The following is a 17,694-nucleotide window of genomic DNA, read 5'->3' as shown; positions in this document are numbered from 1 at the left end:
GAGCACTCGAGAGACACACAGCCCTGGGCAACCTCCTGCTGACCAGATCACCACCCACTATGCTGCTTTGTTGCCAGGACGATGAAGGCGGTAATGCCACCACCTCCCTTGGATGCTTGCCTTGAGGGTTAAGTAAGTGTTCAGTACAGGGCATCAGCCCAGGAAGCAGCAGTTAGCTACTGACGAGCTTTTCTAGGTCCTAGCACAGATGTTGAGTATCGTCACTGTATCTCACAGGAGAGTTTGTGAGGCTTCCCAGTTAACCTGCATTTCTCCTGCCTTCTCTGGCATCTTACTGCCTATGTGCCATGTCACTTTAATTCAGAGGCGAGTGAATGGACGGGAAGGAGTCAAGGTGGGGTCAGTGGGCTTGTGGGCCCTCTGGGAGGCCAGGAGTCAAGGTGGAACTGCAAATACAAAGTGTAATTGTCAGCCTCTCTCCAGAGACAGAGCTGGGACTGAATCTCCAGGAATCAAGTCTTTCTCTTGTCCTCTCTTGGTTACTTTCAGAAGCCTAGACTCAAGCCTCTCCCATGTCTGTCTCACCTCCTAATCTCCAGGAAAGAAAATATTTCTGTTGAAATTTGAAAAACATTACAGTTGTATTGTCTGCTAACCAGTGTCCTTAGATGAATTGGAATGATAGCAAGCAATATCCTTCACAGCAGGAGTAATTAATCATGGGACTGTAAACATAGGAAAAGAATTGGTATTTTGGACTTCCCTGGTGGTTTACTGGTTAAGAATACAGCTGCCACTGTGTAGGGGACAAGGGTTCAGTCACTGGTCCAGGAAGATTCCACATGCTGCCAGGCAGCTAAGCCTGTGTGCCCTAGAGCCTGTGCCCCGCAGTGAGAGAAAGCCACTGCAGTGCAGAGCCTGCACACCAGACCGCGAGCGCAGCCTCCTCTCGCCGCCAGAGAAAGCCTGCGAGCAGCAGTGAGGCCCAGTGCAGACAAAAAGAGAGCGAGCTGACAGCTTAACTTTCATTAGTCAGCCCAGAGGTTCCCGTCCTTTAGTTCACAGCAGGAGTAGCATATCACTTTTTAAAATCATATTAGGCCACAGGAATACCTAACAAGTTTGTTTATTGGATAGTTAGGTACAAACAACAAAGTAAGTACTAATATCCCAACAACAGTTTACAACTGTTTGAAGAAAACATGAATTGAAAAAATATATTCTTGCATTACTATAGCCAGTTGCTTACGGAATATGTGTGCCTAATGCTATAGCACAACTCCATAAACCTTAGAACTGGAACCTTAAGACATCTGTCACCCACATTTTCTATCCCATGTTGAATTTTACATGGTACAGCCGTCCCTTGGTATCTGTTGAGGATTCCGTTTTAGGACACACGGACACACAATCACACCCACTGCCAGGCATCCAAATCCAGAGGTGCTCAAGTCTCTTATATTGCAGCAACATGGATAGACCTAGAGATTATCATGCTGAGAGAAGTAAGTCAGGAAAAAAAGAGTATCATGTGATCATTGCACATATCATTTCACTTGTATGTGCAATCCAAAAAAATTGATGCAAGTGAACTTAGTTAAAAAACAGAAATAGAATCATAGATGTAGAGAACACACTTATGGTTACCAGTGGGGGGAGGGAGGGGAGGGTTTAAGAGCGGAAGATTGGGAATGACATATGCACTGGTCTATATAAGATAGAGATCTTTTAAGGACCCACTGTGCAACACGAAGAGCTCTACTCAGTACTCTGTAATGACCTTTACAGGAGAAGAGTCTAAAGCAGAGTCAGGGACTTCCCTAGTGGTCCGGTGGCTTGGACTCTGCACCGCCATTGCAGGGAGCTCAGGTTTGTTCCTTAATCAGGGGACTAGATCCCACATGCCTCAGCTGGGAGTTTGCATGTTGCGACTAAAGATCCCACATGCTACAGTGAAGATGGAAGATCTGTATCCTGCAACTAAGACCCAACACAGCCAATGAATCAGAATTAAGAAAGAGTTGGTATATGTATAAATGGAACTGATTAACTTTGTTGTACAACAGAAATTAGCACAACATTGTAAATCAGCTAGACTCCAATAAAGAAAATATGATGGCATAGAGTTTGCATATAACCAACTGCATGTCCTCTGTCCTTGCCTATACTTTAAATCATTTCTAGGTTATTTATAGCTAATGTAATGTAAACATTATGAAAGTAACTGTAGACAGTGTAAATTCTGTGTTGCCAGTGCCTACCAATTCAAATTTTGCTTTTTAAAACTTTCTAGAATATCCGCCCCCCCCTAAATTTTGTTGATCGGCTGTTGGTGGAATCTGCAGATAAGAAGGACCAGCTGTATTTGCTTTTTATGACAGTAACTGCTGAATGCAGGCTGTGGGAGATGGGACATTGTTGAATATGGTAGGGTGTAACATTATCAATTACCTTACACTGATAGTTCCCACTGTGACACTCTGTGGTGCCTCAACAGTCAGTCTTTGAACCAGGACACTGACCATCCAAGTTTTCTTCATCTTTTTCTTCTTATTTCTCTAAACTGGGAACATGCTGTAAGATACCTGTTGGGAGTAGATCCAGAATTGGACACCCTGTGGGGTCCTTCAGCCTTCTTTGGGTTGAAAACAATAGGTGAAATCCTCTTCCTGTCCCTTGACCTTCCCCAGTCTCAGCTCAGTACCTGGGGGCTCCTGCCTCTCAGCCACAGGTCAGTGTGGAAACAGGGGACAACATTTTTGAATCTTTCAGCTGTAAAACTTTGGTTGAATTAGTTGAAGGCAATTTATACTTTGTCATGAGAATTTAATTAATAAATTCCTCCATATCTGCAGATTTATAAGTTTGACTTTTCAGCCGCCTCTCTCTAAAGAGAGCTCTGGTGCTGAGAGCTGTTCATTTCCTGTAGGACTCAGGAGCAGACAGAGAGCCACCCTGTGTTCACACTCATGATTTACCCTGTCCCCGCGCATCCCATCTTCTGCATCTGTAAACAGCATGCTGCTGTGTGTAGGTATAGTTGAGGATGAAACTATATTCCAGGCAGGAATGAGATTCTTTTATGGTCTTTACCTCGCGGTGTCCCTAGAATCAGACCTCAGTGCCTCTTCCACCCGCCTTGCTCCTTTCGCTGTCTTCCCTGCCCTGCAGTCAGGGACTTAGGGAGGACATGAGGCCAGCGTGGCCACATGCTCCTGTGTGTCCTCCTCTCGGCTCTGCACGTGCCCTGGTGTCTCTCCTGCCTCCAGGCCTGTGCCTGTGTTACTGCGTCAGTGGCGCCTTCCCCAGGCCATCACAAGCCTTATCTCTCTGTACCTTCCCCACCACAGGAGTGCCCATGCCCTGTGTCAGTGGTCACAGCAACCCTGCCATTCTTTTTCACAGTGCCTGCCCAAGTGTTGCTTAATCACTTGGTGGACGTCGTGTGGACTGCAGAGTCCCCAAGCATGGCTTGCAGCTCAGATGGGATGCATTCTCACATGATTCCATGTGAGAATGCAAGCTGGTTTCCTTTTCCAGAGTTTTGAAATTGATGTAAAAGCCCCAGAGTGACCATTGTGTGTGGTCAGTGTAGGGTGACTTCAGTACTTGAGTCATTCAGTAAACACCTGCTGTGTGCTAGGACAGGAGTGAAGTAAAGATGGCCCTAGGGCTCCCAGCTGCATGTATGAGGGAGGCTGACCATCAGAACCACGAGACAGATCAGGGAAGCACCAGACACAGCAAATGACAGTCGTGAAGGTGACAAGAGAAGGGGCCCCTTGTGGCCACCGTGGTGTCTGGAGATTGATACCAGGCGCTGGGACAGTGCAGGCTAGGGGCGACTAACTGTGGGACCAGTTTACTTGAGGTGGCAACCCAGTTGGATCTGTATCTTAGAAAAGTCATCCTGGCTCTCACACAGCGCTGCTCACCAGTGCCTCTCTTTCTTGGCCCATAACAGATTGGAGATTCTTGTTGGTTTCCCAGGTGTTCTTGCTGCAGTAGGAATGAATGGCTTCTGAAAGTTGCCTGAGGAGTTTACCTACCCAGTTCTTATAGGCTCGAAAGGATGTTTTGGCTTCTGTCATAGACATACTGGTTTAAAATAGAGATGAAGCAAAGTAAAAGGGTCAGATTTTCTGTAGAAAAAGTATTCATTTTTTTGAGCAGAAAATTTAACTTTCTTGGCCCAAAGGCCCATGGCTTGAAGGTGAAGGAAAATGGTTGTGTCCAGAGCCCACCATCCTTCGGCATTTATTTTGACTCCCTCTTGCCTTGGGGACACTGCTTGAGGATTTCCAGAATACCATCACTTAATGGGAAATTTGTGCGGCTGTTTCCTCCTGGTGGGATGTGCTTGGCTCCACCCTCTGGTGGCCTGCATTCTTGTAGCTGACAGAGCCCCACTGCCCTAGAGCCAGACTGTCTCCTTCAGGGTGGGGTGGCTCCTGTCCCTTGCCTGCTGGAACTCACCTGGTACAGGCTTGGCTGTGTAATTCGCGAGCTTCTTCCTGGGAGAGATCTAAGAGGAGAAACCAGACTGTGCATCAGCCTTTATCCTCATAGCTTGATTCCTCCCTTCATGATGGGGCCTCAGTTAACGTTAGTCCCCTTGCGCTCCTCTGGACACGTTGGTCCTGCTACATAGAAACCCTCCCCCAGCCAACTCCACGTGTTCTTTTTTTTTTTTTTTAATAAATTTATCCTCCAGGTGTTCTTAAATCCCACTGACAAATTTCCTTCTCTGTGTGCTGCCCCTGTCGATGCTTATGTCCCGTACTCAGCATATCTTATATCTCTGTGTATCTTGCTTGTGGCCACCAAACTAAAGGCTCCTGGCCAGCTGGTGTGTTGCCTGTGTCATTTGTCCTTCTGTCTCCCCCGTATTGGCCCCAAACTCCAGTTTCTATTTCTACCCAGTAAATGATTACCTCCGTTCACTTACCTGTGGAGGGCTTCGAGGGAACGCTGCATAGTCTCCACCGTTTTGGGGATGCCTCTCCATCCTCCCTCCATCTTCCAGCAGTTTCCTGCAAATTTTCCTAGCCTACTGACTTCCCTGGGCTTCCCTAGTAGCCCAGCTAGTAAAGAATCTGCCTGCAATGCAGGAGACCCCCAGTTCAGTTCCTGGATTGGGAAGATCCGCTGGAGAATGGATGGGCCGCCCACTACAGTGTTTTTGAGCTTCCCTGGTGGCTCAGCTGCTAGAGAATCCACCTGCAATGCCAGAGACCTGAGTTTGATCCCTGGGTTGGGAAGATTCCCTGAAGAAGGGAACATGTACATACTCCAGTATTCTGGCCTGGAGAACTCCATGGACTGTGTAGTCCATTGGGTTGTGAAGAGTCGGACACGACTGAGCAGCTTTCACTGGCTTCCCCACCTGGAACCTGCAGTAGGTCTCGTCTTCCCTCTGAAGAGGATCACAGGGCAAGACCAGGTTGCCCTTACAACTGCCACTTTATCTTTGTCATGTCCTATCTTGATACTTGTATCCTTTACTGTTTTTTTTTTTTTAAATCAGTTTACTGTTTTGTTTATAGTACCTTTATTTTGAAAGGAAACTAAATCAGGAGTCACAGTAATAAATGGATAATCAGTAACATTAGAAACCATGAGAGCAAAACAGTGTTGTTAAATTTCATCCAGAAAATAGTATTATTGTCTGCTGACACCTCTTAGTACAACCTTTAACACTGGTACAAACAGGAGCTTTTCTTATCAATGCTGGGGTGAGAATAAAAAGAAATGGAGGGGGAATAAGTAATTAAACGGCAGCTACCTAAGGGCAGTCTGCACTCGCCTGCTGCCGTCAGGGACGCAGTTGTGTGAACTTGCCTGCCTGAACTTTGCCATGCCTTATTACTCTGCGGGTGGCTGTAAGACCTAGCTTCCGTGAGACTCAGGTCCCACTCTTTTATCAGCTAAACCTGAGAACTAGAGAAATTTCTTCTCTCTTCCTTGTCACTCCAGGAGTGAAGGCATGCTTTTTGTGTGCAAGGTTCCACACGCGGCCAGATGAAGCTTCCAGGGGGCCGCTTCCCTCTGTCACCCCCTTAGGCCGCCCTCCACATCCTGCTTCACCTGAGGTCAGCAGTGACATGCTCTCAGCCAAATTCCTCCCTTCCTCCTGAGTCACACTCAGTGTTGAGTGATTCAGCCTAAGCCCTTGTTCTCTCCGCCTCTGTTCTCTGAGCACTCTTTCAGATGACTCCGCACATTATCCCACCTAGCCGTTGGAGGCTTCCCCTCCCTGAATCTGTATGTGGCCTCTTTCCTCCTTTCACTGGGCTGTGTTTACTCACCTTAAGGCTCCAGGGTCCACCCCATCCTTTGCAGGCTCCCAGCCCACTGTGCTTTATGTCCCCCCCACCCCCCGCCCCGTTAGGAGCACCTCCATCGCCGCTGTCAAACCACAGCGCATTGCATGACATGTGTTCAGGAGCACGTGGCCCTTAGCTCTGCCCGTACTTGTGCCAGAAGTCCCTTCGGTGGAGAAAGGAAAGTGCCTTGTATCCTCAGAGTCTGAAGCAGACCTGTCCTGCCACGTCTGTCTTTGGAAGCGATTGCATCTCAGCAGTCGTGCTCCTGAGAGTGTTGTGCTGTTGCAGTGTTCACTGGCCCGCCATCAGATTAAGTTGCTTCTGGAAATGCCCCTTCGTAGTCCTCAGCTCCTGGCACGCTGCTCTCATGGCTTGGAGGATGCTTTCCACAGGCTGCTGGCCCATCACTCTCCATCACATTTTTATGCCGGACACCTGTCTGGTTTTAACTCTGGGTGCCCCTTCTCCATCTCCAGCACCATATGTGCAGGAGAGGCACCAGGAATCAGCTTTGCACCTGCAAAACCCCTTTTCCTGTCAGCGTTGTTAGAGCTGGGTTGGTGTTCTCCTTGTAGAGGACTGGAGGTTGCTGTGGGAGCTGTCCCTTCCTTCTTGGGTCTTGGCAGTTACCTGGAGGGCATAAACCTTAAAGTCTTACTAGCATATTGGGAGCAGCTGGACATCATTGAATAGATGCATGACCACCTCCAGACACCTAACTGGCACTGCTGTAACACACCCATCCTCTAGCATGGACAGTATTGACCTTTCCCTTGAGTTAAATGATTAATCACTTATTCGGAGTGATGGGCTTCTTTGTTTGTTTGTTTTGAGTGATTGGTATCCCATCTCAGAATAGGCAAATGGCACTCTTCCCTGGTGGCTCAGAGGTTAAAGCATCTGCCTGCAGTGCGGGAGACCTGGGTTTGATCCCTGGATCGGGAAGATCCCCCGGAGAAGGAAATGGCAACCCACTCCACTGTTCTTGCCTGGAGAATCCCAGGGACAGAGGAGCCTGGTGGGCTACAGTCCATGGGGTCGCAAAGAGTCGGACACGACTGAGTGACTTCACTTTCACTTTCACTCTTAAGTTTTGTATCTATATGGTGAAAGGGGGTAGAGAACAATCCTTCCTCTTAAACAAGGATTCGGATCCCTAGGATCCACAGTCTGCCATGCGATGGCCATGGGCTCCCCACGTGGGTTCCTGCCCCCGCATCAGCCTTTTCTTTGGAGCAGTGCTCTCTTCTTGGGTTCTCTAGCCATTTGATAGCTAGGCCTGTAGTCAGCCAGAGCACCCTGGAAGGAAAGCAGTCTCCCTGGCCATGTCGGCTTTGTCAGGCCTCCAACCAAGAGGTTCAGCTCTCCACCCCCTCCCCCCGTGACGGACTTCACTACTACAAGTGAGTTCTCACCTTGTGCATTTAAAATTCGGTGATTATGCTGAAGCTAAAGCTGCAGTACTTTGGCCACCTGATGTGAAAAGCTGACTCGTTGGAAAATACCTTCATGGTGGGAAAGAGTGAAGGCAAAATGAGAAGGGGACAGCAGAAGATGAGATGGTTAGATAGCATCACCGACTCAGTGAACTTGAGAATTTGAGCGAATTCGGGAGATACTGGAGGACAGAGGAGCCTGGCTTGCTGTAGTCCGTGGGGTCACAAAGAGGCATGGCTTAGCGACAGAACAACAACAGTAACATTTTGCCAGAACTGCATTCATGGAAACCATTGTGAAAACCTTGTTTGAAATTACACTTGGACTGAACCAGAATGCCTAGTATGTGCTGAGCGTCTTCCAGAAAGAAAGCTGGGACAGAGCCAGCCAGTATGCCCCATTTCTTCTTGTCCCCTCTGCCTGCCAGAGTCCTGTGGTCCCTCTTTCCCTAAGCCCTTGCCTGACTTCCTCAGCTCTGGAGGTTTCCCTACCCTCACTGAACTCCTGGGTTTATTACTGGAGTTGCTCGTTACATGCAAGGAGCTCCTGCATCACTTTCTGATTGTCCTTCTTGCTAGTAGTGAAGTGCCAGAAAAGTACTGCACAAGAGTGCAAATGATCAGTACGCTCTTAAGCAGACGTTTCTTCTCATTAAAAGAGTGAAGAGTAAGGGGTGGGTTAGTGTGTTTTCTGAGGGGCAGTTTGACATTAAAAACATGAACCCACTGCCCTGTGGTTGTCCTATAGAATAACTGGACAGGTGCACAAAACCACCGTTGCAAGAATGTCCATAGTATGGCTTGAAGCAGGGGTTGTTGGAGGCAATGCATGGACAGAGTGCTAATAAGGCACTGATTGGGGTGGAGGGAGGTCACATGGGCTGTCCCCCACCCCAAGCCCCCAAAGAATCACAGGAAGTGCCCCTCTATCCCTTTATAAAGAAACTTTGACAAGCTGGTTAATAAAACCAGTAGGTCAAGTATGGATTCATTTTTATGTTATCAGCAGTTACCGTGTGGTATTTCTTTAATCTCCAAACCTACATTATTTAAGTTACCAAGAAAATACTTTGCATAAGTGTGAGCACTCAGTAGTGGACTGTGTGGGCTAAAAAAGGAACAGGCAGCCTGGCCTTCCTGCTTGGCCCCCACTCACCAAGTGGAATTACTGACCTGGCTAGATGTTTCCTGAGCCACAAATACAAACAAGAATGTTAATGAGGAGATAATTTGAGGCTTGCAAATCATCCTCTCTCACAGTGTCCACTAAAAACTCAGAGGTTAAAACCTGGTTTGTTGTTTATTGTATCCACCTTCCCCTGAACTCCATAGCTCCCACAGCCCCTTTCAGCCCGTGGCTGACTCTAGACTCCATGGCCTCGCCCTCAAAGTTGATTCCTGGTCTCTGTTCCCTACTGGATGATGAATCTTTGAGGGGAGCAGACCTTTTAGTCAGTGCCTGGAGTGTCTTCATCAGAGGCGCTCAGCCTTTGGAGGCCACAGCCCTGGGGGCTGTCTCATAGTGAATGGCTCTGCTCTGCTGGCTCATCTCTGACAGTGGCTTTTCCTTTGTAGATTGCCCGGTGAAGAATGTGATGGGATCAGTAGCATGTCTGCGGAGAGCGGCCCTGGGACGAGATTGAGAAATCTGCCAGTAATGGGGGATGGACTAGAAACTACCCAGATGTCTACAACGCAGGCCCAGGCCCAACCCCAGCAAGCCAACACAGCCAGCACCAACCCTCCTCCCCCGGAGACTTCCAACCCCAACAAGCCCAAGAGGCAGACCAACCAACTGCAATATCTGCTCAAAGTGGTGCTCAAGACACTATGGAAACACCAGTTTGCGTGGCCTTTCCAGCAGCCTGTGGATGCCGTCAAGCTAAACCTCCCTGTGAGTAACCTGGGCAGGGTCCTGGGCTGCCGTCCTCCAGGTCTCCTCCTGTGTTGGCTCCTGTGAGGATGGATTGATGGGAGGGTGGAGTCAAACTCCAGTACCCTTGAGTGAGTGGTTTCAGCAGTCCTGATGAATGGAATTGGGGGAAGAGAAGAGAGGTGCTGACTGGATTAAATAGTAACTGGTCTCTTTGATACTACGATTCTGGGACATATTGTGTGACGAGATTGAAATAGAAGTGGAGGGTTGCTTGCAGCTTGCCCTTGCTTCGGGGGACCTAAAGTGGGGTCATTTGGTGGTCCAGGCCCTCCCTCCTCGGACTTGGTCGGCCAGACCGACCCAGTAGGTTCAGCAGACGTGGTTGGTCAGATTCTGAGAAGAGTTGGCTTGCTGCAGTACCTATTCTGGTAGTGGCATCCTCGTTGTCACCCAGAGCATGGGCAGGGAAAGGTGGTGGAATGGAGCCAGGCGCTCGGGGGTGGCCTGGATTGGAGGGGGTGTGTTGTGGCCATGCTGCACCTGCTGCTGTTCTTTTGTGCCCCTGTTCCTCTCCTTTTTGCTTTGTGAGCTTTCTGTTTGCCCACATTCCTAGCAAATGGCTCTGGAAACTTAACTTCTGCCTTTAACTGAACCTTGGGGAGGAAACAGGATAAACGTGTTAATTTTTCCTTTCTTCAAAGCATCAAGGACTAATTGTCTTTAAATTGTCTTCTGTTGTTTGCCACATCCCACACACACCTGGACAAGGGCGTTGGAATTAGATGACTGTTGCAGCTGACCCAGACGTGAGACTGCGAGTCAGGGCTACCCTGGTGCAGGACCCCAGCCTCTGCTGGGCACCTGGTCTCGAGGAGGAGGGACCTATCAGTGTGACCTTCCTTGCTTGACCATCGCTGTGTCTCTGACAGCTGTCCAGTACTGTCTGTCCATTGAATACCCATCGCGTGCACCCAGGAGGAGAGTCAGGTGGGGGCGCTGCAGGCTCAGGTCGTGAACTGGTGGAGGAAAGCCAGTGGGAACAAAAGAAGGGTCCTCATGGAATCTGGGCTCCAAAGGTCGCTCTCCTCACTGACCACACCAGGAGGAGAGGCAGTGAGCCCATCACTGGAAGGAGGCTCTTGGGAGAGCTTGCAGTACCAGCTTTGAGCTAGACTAAGGGCTGGGCTGTGCAGGACCCACAGGTGAGGTGACCTTTCTAGAGCACATGCAAAGAATGGGGAGAGGAGGCACTGTGGTTGGAATCCAAGGGGGCCCACAGCTTTTATAGCACTGGAGGGAGCAGGAGGCTAGGAGGGTCACCAACAGAGAGCAGCCCCTCAGGTGTTCACATCAGAGACTACAGGAAGGTCAGAGAGCTGAGGATTCCACCCTGACCCTCTTGTTGGACTTTAGGAGGGCATTGGTGACCTTAGGAAGATGTGGCGCAGAAGTAGAAACCAGATTTGCAGCGGTGTGGATAAGAAGGTGAGGATGTGAAGCCACCGGTTCAAGAAGTTTGGCTTTGAAGGGAAAGTGTGGCAGGGCCAGGTGGAGGAGGGAGGGGTTGGTTTGTTCAGGTGAATGCGGAGGGAGCAGAGGCACGGAGAGCTAAAAGGGTGAAGACTGAGCAGAAAGGGGGTCGGGGGACTGGAGATCCTGAGAAGGCGGCCTGCCAGCCAGTGGGACAGATAAGGGTGTGCGTGGGCTGGCAGGCTCAGGGGTTTGGGAGTTTGAGGTCATTCTCTGAAGTGGAGGCCAGGCTCCCCTGGGGTCCCAGTGTGACTTGGTGTCACCCTCAGCAGCTCCAGTGGAGGAAGAAGAGGCTGGGGGGTGGCGACACTGATCTGGAGTCTTCACAGAGGTGGCCAAGCTAGGGGCTAACCCAGAGGGCTGGGGCAGGGCTCTTTGGCTAGGAACAGTGTCATACTGAAGCCCAGTTTCCAGGGATGGCCCCCGCGCCAGGAAATGGGAATAGGGCCATCTCAGGGAAGAGTTTATTCTTTCTCTATTTTCTGATCCCTTCCAGATCTTTACCTGTGTCTCGGCCTCTGGTCCCTGTTGGCCTTATTGGAATGTCTGCTTCTGTCATTCTGTACACGTGTGCAGATGAGTCGTCTTGCCCTTTAAGCCCCTGCCTCCCTTTCAGTCCCCCCGGCCCTCACCCTCACCCGTCACTGTCTCACCGCCTCCTCCCTGCTCTGTCCTCAGCTGCTGTCTTGTTGGGCCTCATACCACTTTCGACACCCCATGGCCAGTTCAAGCACCTGACACCAATCTGAGGTGGTGACCCCATGATCTTTGGCCATGGAATAAAATCTGAGTTTCCCCCAGGGCAGATATATTTGGACTTGGTTCTCTTGGGAAAGGTGGTCAGAGCAAATAGTATAGAAAGTCTGGTTCAGTGTCCTCTTGAGGCCTGTTTGCCAGGGTACGTATGCTTGTGCCTGCAGCCCCGTTTGGGTCAGGGGTGTGAGCTGTGCCAGCTCTCAGGTGTATGCCAGCGACTTCTGTTCCTTTCTTGTGGGTGTTAGAGCAACTCAGAACCTCACACCCTTGGCTCACTTTTTCAGCACTGCCCGCCTCTGTTCCTGGGCAGGACCTCAGTGCTTGCCAAAGCACGGACTTGCCCCGCTGCCATCAGGCTTGCCCGGGAGGTGACGCGATTCTGGTACTTCACCTAGGCCTGACTGTGGGAGCCTCAGAGAGAGTGGCCCTCAGTGGGGCCGGTGAGCTGCGTGCAGGTGCACCTTCTTGCCTGCCCCTCTGTGGTCCTTCCTCCTGGAAACCCAGGCCCTGTCTGATCATACGCATTTGCTTTTAAGATAGGTTTAGATTTGGGGAAAGGTATGATGGTAGAAGAGAGTTTGATTGAGAGGGCTTTCGCCACATCTGTACCTGCTGTCTGACGTCTTCTGTTCAGCACTTGTAGAATAAGATCCAGAGGTTTGAGGAGTGGGTCTGCTGGAATTTTGAATTTTTGTTTGTGTTTTTTTTAAACTAAGAATAGTGAGGACTCTCCGTTTGATTTCTCATCTGGCACTTAACCTGGTTAGTTGTTGAGCTGTATCCAGACACTGCTGGATCCTTAGTGATAGACTATAGACGATATGTAGGTAAAAGGAATGGAAGTGAGATGAACTGAAGATAAGAGGCTTTTGCTCCATGGTGCTTCAGTGTGACAGGAAGCAAGGGGTCCAGTTGTTGAGGCTTGAATATATTTTACGGATGTGGATAATTTCACATGGTGGAGAGAAAGCAGAAATTCCCGTGGGTTAATTTACCAGATAAGAACCACTTTTTTAAAGGTTGAGCGACTTTGCCTGTTACTTATTCTAAATTGCCACTCAGCTTTTAGCAACTCTTCTGTGAACCACTTTATCTTGGAGTCCACCCATGAGATGGCTCACTGATGCGGTGGAAGAGCTTAGGTCTGCGTGTCTGTGGCGTGAGGTGGGGTGAGATCCGCGCCCCACCCGTGAGTGCTGCCTGGCTGCGGAGGTGACATTGCCCTTTTCGCTCTCTCTGCTCTCCAGGATTACTATAAGATCATTAAAACACCTATGGATATGGGAACAATAAAGAAGCGCTTGGAAAACAACTATTACTGGAATGCTCAGGAATGTATCCAGGACTTCAACACTATGTTTACAAATTGTTACATCTACAACAAGGTGAGATGTGGGGGCTGGTGGAGAGGCAGAAGGTAGTGGAGGTGGTGGGCACGTCTGGAACCCGTGGGCAGGGCTGTGGGTGCAGGTAGAGTGCAGTCTGGCCAGAGGAGACTGCTGGCGGCAGAGGTGAGTGGGACCTTGTGCGTGAACTGGGCGTGTGTCTTGAGGCCCGTAGCCTTCTGGCTGTGTTTCTAAGCCATCCTCGTTAGCTGGAAGCATGTGCTTCTGATGCCCTCGGGCCTTTGGTTCTTGAGCATGTTTAGTAGAGAAGATGTGAAAAGAACAGTAGTGAATCACTAAAAAGTTTGTTAGGATGACTCAAATTGTCGGGAAGGAATCTACTGAAATGTAGAGAAAAATGTAAAGAAAGTGAAAGCTGCTCAGTCGTGTCCGACTCTTTGCGACCCCATGGATTGTACAGTCCATGAAATTGTCCAGGCCAATATACTGGCGTGGGTAGCCGTTTAGTTCTCCAGGGGATCTTCCCAACCCAGGGATTAAACAAAAGAGGTCTCCCGCTTTGCAGGCGGATTCTTTACCAGCTGAGCCACCAGGGAAGCCCAGTTGTAAAGAAAGATGTGCTCAGACAGAAGCCTAAATGTGAGAGAGGGTACAGTGTCGGGGCTGCTGCCTCCGCAGCTGTGAGCATGACCATCAGTAACAGCCTATGGCCGTAGAATTGAGTGTCCCCTTGCAGGGTCTGAATGGAGGCCTAAGGATCACGTCTTAACCCAGTAGCCAAACCATTCATCTTGGCTATGCCATGAAGCCAGATCACTTGTTTAAAGTCTCAGTTCTCATCACTAGGTTTAAGGGAAATATGTGCGGGTAGAGTTTTCCATTTGGAGCTGAGGGAGTTGAGGGATACCCGTAAGGCAGTGAGGAATGGGCGTTTCCCCAAGCCTCAGTGAGCTGCTTTGGCAATACCCTGGGGAACGCTGTTGGAGCTCTGCTCATGCATCCTGTGTAATCCAAGTAGTATCTGGTGAAATTGCATCGCGTCAAGGGAGGGACCCCTGTCTGTGGTTGGCAGTGCTTGATAGATACTGCAGGCATTAGGATGGTTTCTCAGGCCAGAAGGTAAAAGGCTGGAGAGGCAGCAGACTTGCAGGCCTAGGAAGCCTCCACAGTGCCAGGTAGTATAGCTGTGTTGTGGCCTTTTGCAGTTCAGATTGGAGGACTCTGAATACGATGCTCCACGCCTGGGACCTAGGATGGGGAGCTCTTGTTCTTTCTAGAAAGGTGGGGAGGGCTTTCCAACCCTCACTGTGTGTGTCTCCTCTTTTAGCCTGGAGATGACATAGTCTTAATGGCAGAAGCTCTGGAGAAGCTCTTCTTGCAAAAAATCAACGAACTGCCCACTGAAGAAACTGAGATCGTGATAGTCCAGGCAAAAGGAAGAGGACGTGGGAGGAAAGAAGCAGGTAGGGTGCCTTCAGTGGCCCTAGCACTTTTAGCTTCACATTGAAACAGCAAGAAAATTGGCTTTCTCTCTCCCTAGTTGGGCAGCCTTCTCCGAGTTCATTGGGAGACTAGAGTGGTGGGAAGACGGCTATATTATATGCTACCTGTGTTGTTGCTGTTTTGGATATGGTGGAGCCAGGTTCATCAGGGGAGCCAGCCCAGAGGGTCATACGACCCTCCACCAGAGTAGGAAACATTGGGCCTTGCCTTTCTCGATGGACTTCAGTTAAAAAGAAAGTGTAACTTTTTTTTTTTTTTAAGTATTTCAAAAGTATTTGAGTTTTTCATCTCACCAGTGCCACTTTGGATAAAACTGATCTGATCAAGGGCATTCTTAGTCTTAACTAATCCTAGAGCCTTAAGGTTTGTCACTTGAGTTATCTTAATCCACTTGTGTCAGTCATACCTGCTACTGGATAGTCTTCTGAAGTCAAACTCTGTCTGTCTTAGCTCCCACCCCACCCCTGCCTCCCAGCCAGACGTACCATTCTGAAGGCCAGTTGGTAGGGAGTAGCCTACTTGTGAAATGTTTCTGTCCAGGAAGTTTTCACAGTTGCCTTTTGCATCTTGCCATCTGCAGCACCCAGGTTGCAGAAAGATGATGCTTGCAGGGTGGCCTGTGCTGTGAGTTGTTTGCTTCTCTAAGGAGCAAGCTTTCACCTGACTTCCTATCTTGCTTGGCAGGGGTATTTTCATGGGAGTGAAGGGGGTTGGCTATCTCCCCTGCATTGCTGAGGGGGAGCCAAGGAGAGCTGGTCTTGATGGTCACCTCTTAGCTGTGGAACCTGCCCACGGGTGTCCAGTATACTCAGAACCAAGGAGCCCCAGCCTCCCTCCTGGGAGGCATTTGGGCTTCATTCACCTGGGTAGCTGTGGGACCTTGTGTGTTTTGGCTCACCCACACTGCTGCAGGGAGGCAGTGTGAGCCAGTCTTGAAGGGCAGCAGCTGTCCATCCTGCCCCTGTGATTCAGAGGGATGGGGGGCTGCCAGTTTCCAGAAACCTTGGCATGGACTGCCGATCCTGGCCTCCTGCCAGAAATGCTTACTCAGAAGGCAGCGTTTCTGGGAATGAGGACAGCTCTGCCTGAAAGTGCCAAGGAATATTTTTCTGCTATCACTGTCCTGGTGCTAAGTCTCAGCATGAGTTTCCTGTTCCTTTGGCTCAAGCCTTCATGCTCATGAAGGGGTCCTTGTGCCTGAGTAAGGACTTGGAGCCAGGACACCCCAGGAAGTGTGGAATGTGGTGAGCCTCTGCTCTTGGAGCCTCCTAGGACAGGTGGACAGATTTGTCTGAGGGCCAGGGTGTTCGGGCTGTTCCATCTCTTGGACAAATCGTTCTGGTGACTCTGTGTGCCATGCCCATGCCACTGTGTGCTCACCACCTGTGGCAGTGTCCCCACAAGGTCAGCTAGCATACAGGCCTGGCATCTAACCACCTGTCCCTTTTATGATCAATAGGGACAGCAAAACCTGGCGTCTCTACGGTACCAAACACAACGCAAGCGTCGACTCCTCCGCAGACCCAGACCCCTCAGCAGAATCCTCCACCTGTGCAGGCCACACCTCACCCCTTCCCTGCCGTCACCCCAGACCTCATCGTCCAGACCCCTGTCATGACAGTGGTACCTGCCCAGCCACTGCAGACGCCCCCGCCAGTGCCCCCCAGCCGCTGCCCCCACCTGCACCAGCCCCCCAGCCCGTGCAGAGCCACCCGCCCATCATTGCAGCCACCCCACAGCCTGTGAAGGTGAGCATCCTGTGTATGTGTGGCCCAGCCTGGTCACTCTGTAGCTTCCGCCCCGTCAGCTAAAAGGACTGCCTTCCCACTCCCCCAGTTGCAGTGAGGCTTACAGGAGACAGTCACTCATCCTTGCCAATGCTTCTGGTTCCCAGGGCACTTGTGGGTATTTCGAGGGGACATCAAGCTGTGTTTAAATCAGCACAGCCCCAAAGCTGCTGACCCAGAGATCCCATAATTGAGTAACGCCTCCCAGGTGGTTGCCGCCCCCTTCCCGGTTCTAATTTAGACTGTGTGTTTGCAGACCCTGTCTTAAGTAGCCTCTGAGTGTGCCTTCTGTGGGTGGCCAGTGACAGGGGTGGGCTCTGGGAGAGGTCCCTGGCCTGTAGGAAATTGCTTGCAGAAGTCCCTTTGGCCTCTGGTGAGCAGATCCCACACTCGGTTATGTGCTTTCTCCTGCCACTGGGTCCTGTCCCAGCTGCAGAACAGAGTGGTGGGACAGGGTCTCCCTGTGTTCAGTCCTTCACCTTTGGGCCCTGTTCCCTGTGAGAATTGAGACCCTAGAAAGGACCTGGCTTCAGGAGTGACCCTGAGGGCCTGCTGTGCCAGCCGCTGCCTCTGACCATGCCTGTCGCGCCTGTGCTCTTGGCAGACAAAGAAAGGGGTTAAGAGGAAAGCGGATACCACCACCCCTACCACCATCGACCCCATTCATGAGCCGCCCTCACTGCCCCCGGAGCCCAAGACTGCCAAGCTGGGCCCCCGGCGGGAGAGCAGCCGGCCTGTTAAACCCCCGAAGAAGGACGTGCCTGATTCGCAGCAGCACCCGGTGCCAGATAAGAGCAGCAAGGTCTCAGAGCAGCTCAAGTGCTGCAGCGGCATCCTTAAGGAGATGTTCGCCAAGAAGCACGCGGCCTACGCCTGGCCCTTCTACAAGCCCGTGGACGTGGAGGCCCTGGGCCTGCATGACTACTGTGACATCATCAAGCACCCCATGGACATGAGCACAATCAAGGTGAGTGGATGTGTCCCTGACCCCGTAGGACAGGAAAGGCCAGCACCTCTGAGGCTTGTCCAGGAGGAGGGCCCAATCTCAGGAGCTGTCTAAATCTCCTCACCAATCCAAAGCGGCCCAGCGCCCCCTGCTGGGGGTTGTGGAGGGCTGCAGCCCCCGAGATCCTGGGACCCTGCTGGTCAGCAGAGCTGCCTCTTCGTCCATCT

General features: G+C 50.6%; 1 protein-coding gene across 1 annotated transcript in view; it reads left to right on the top strand.

Annotated features, from left to right (window-relative positions):
• The window catches only part of BRD4 (bromodomain containing 4), an 86,378-nt gene that overhangs the window by 43,344 nt on the left and 25,340 nt on the right, over positions 1–17,694 (top strand). The window contains 6 exon segments of the mRNA XM_018051299.1: positions 9,299–9,617; positions 13,133–13,270; positions 14,559–14,694; positions 16,194–16,397; positions 16,400–16,482; positions 17,126–17,488. Of these exon segments, the coding sequence (XP_017906788.1) occupies positions 9,333–9,617; positions 13,133–13,270; positions 14,559–14,694; positions 16,194–16,397; positions 16,400–16,482; positions 17,126–17,488 (1,209 nt within the window). The 5' untranslated portion in view covers positions 9,299–9,332.

This window comes from Capra hircus, chromosome 7 (genome assembly GCF_001704415.2).
Source record: "Capra hircus breed San Clemente chromosome 7, ASM170441v1, whole genome shotgun sequence".
Classification (NCBI taxonomy): domain Eukaryota; kingdom Metazoa; phylum Chordata; class Mammalia; order Artiodactyla; family Bovidae; genus Capra; species Capra hircus.
Note: the sequence above shows the minus strand (reverse complement) of the source record. Positions and strands in the feature narration are given on the sequence as shown.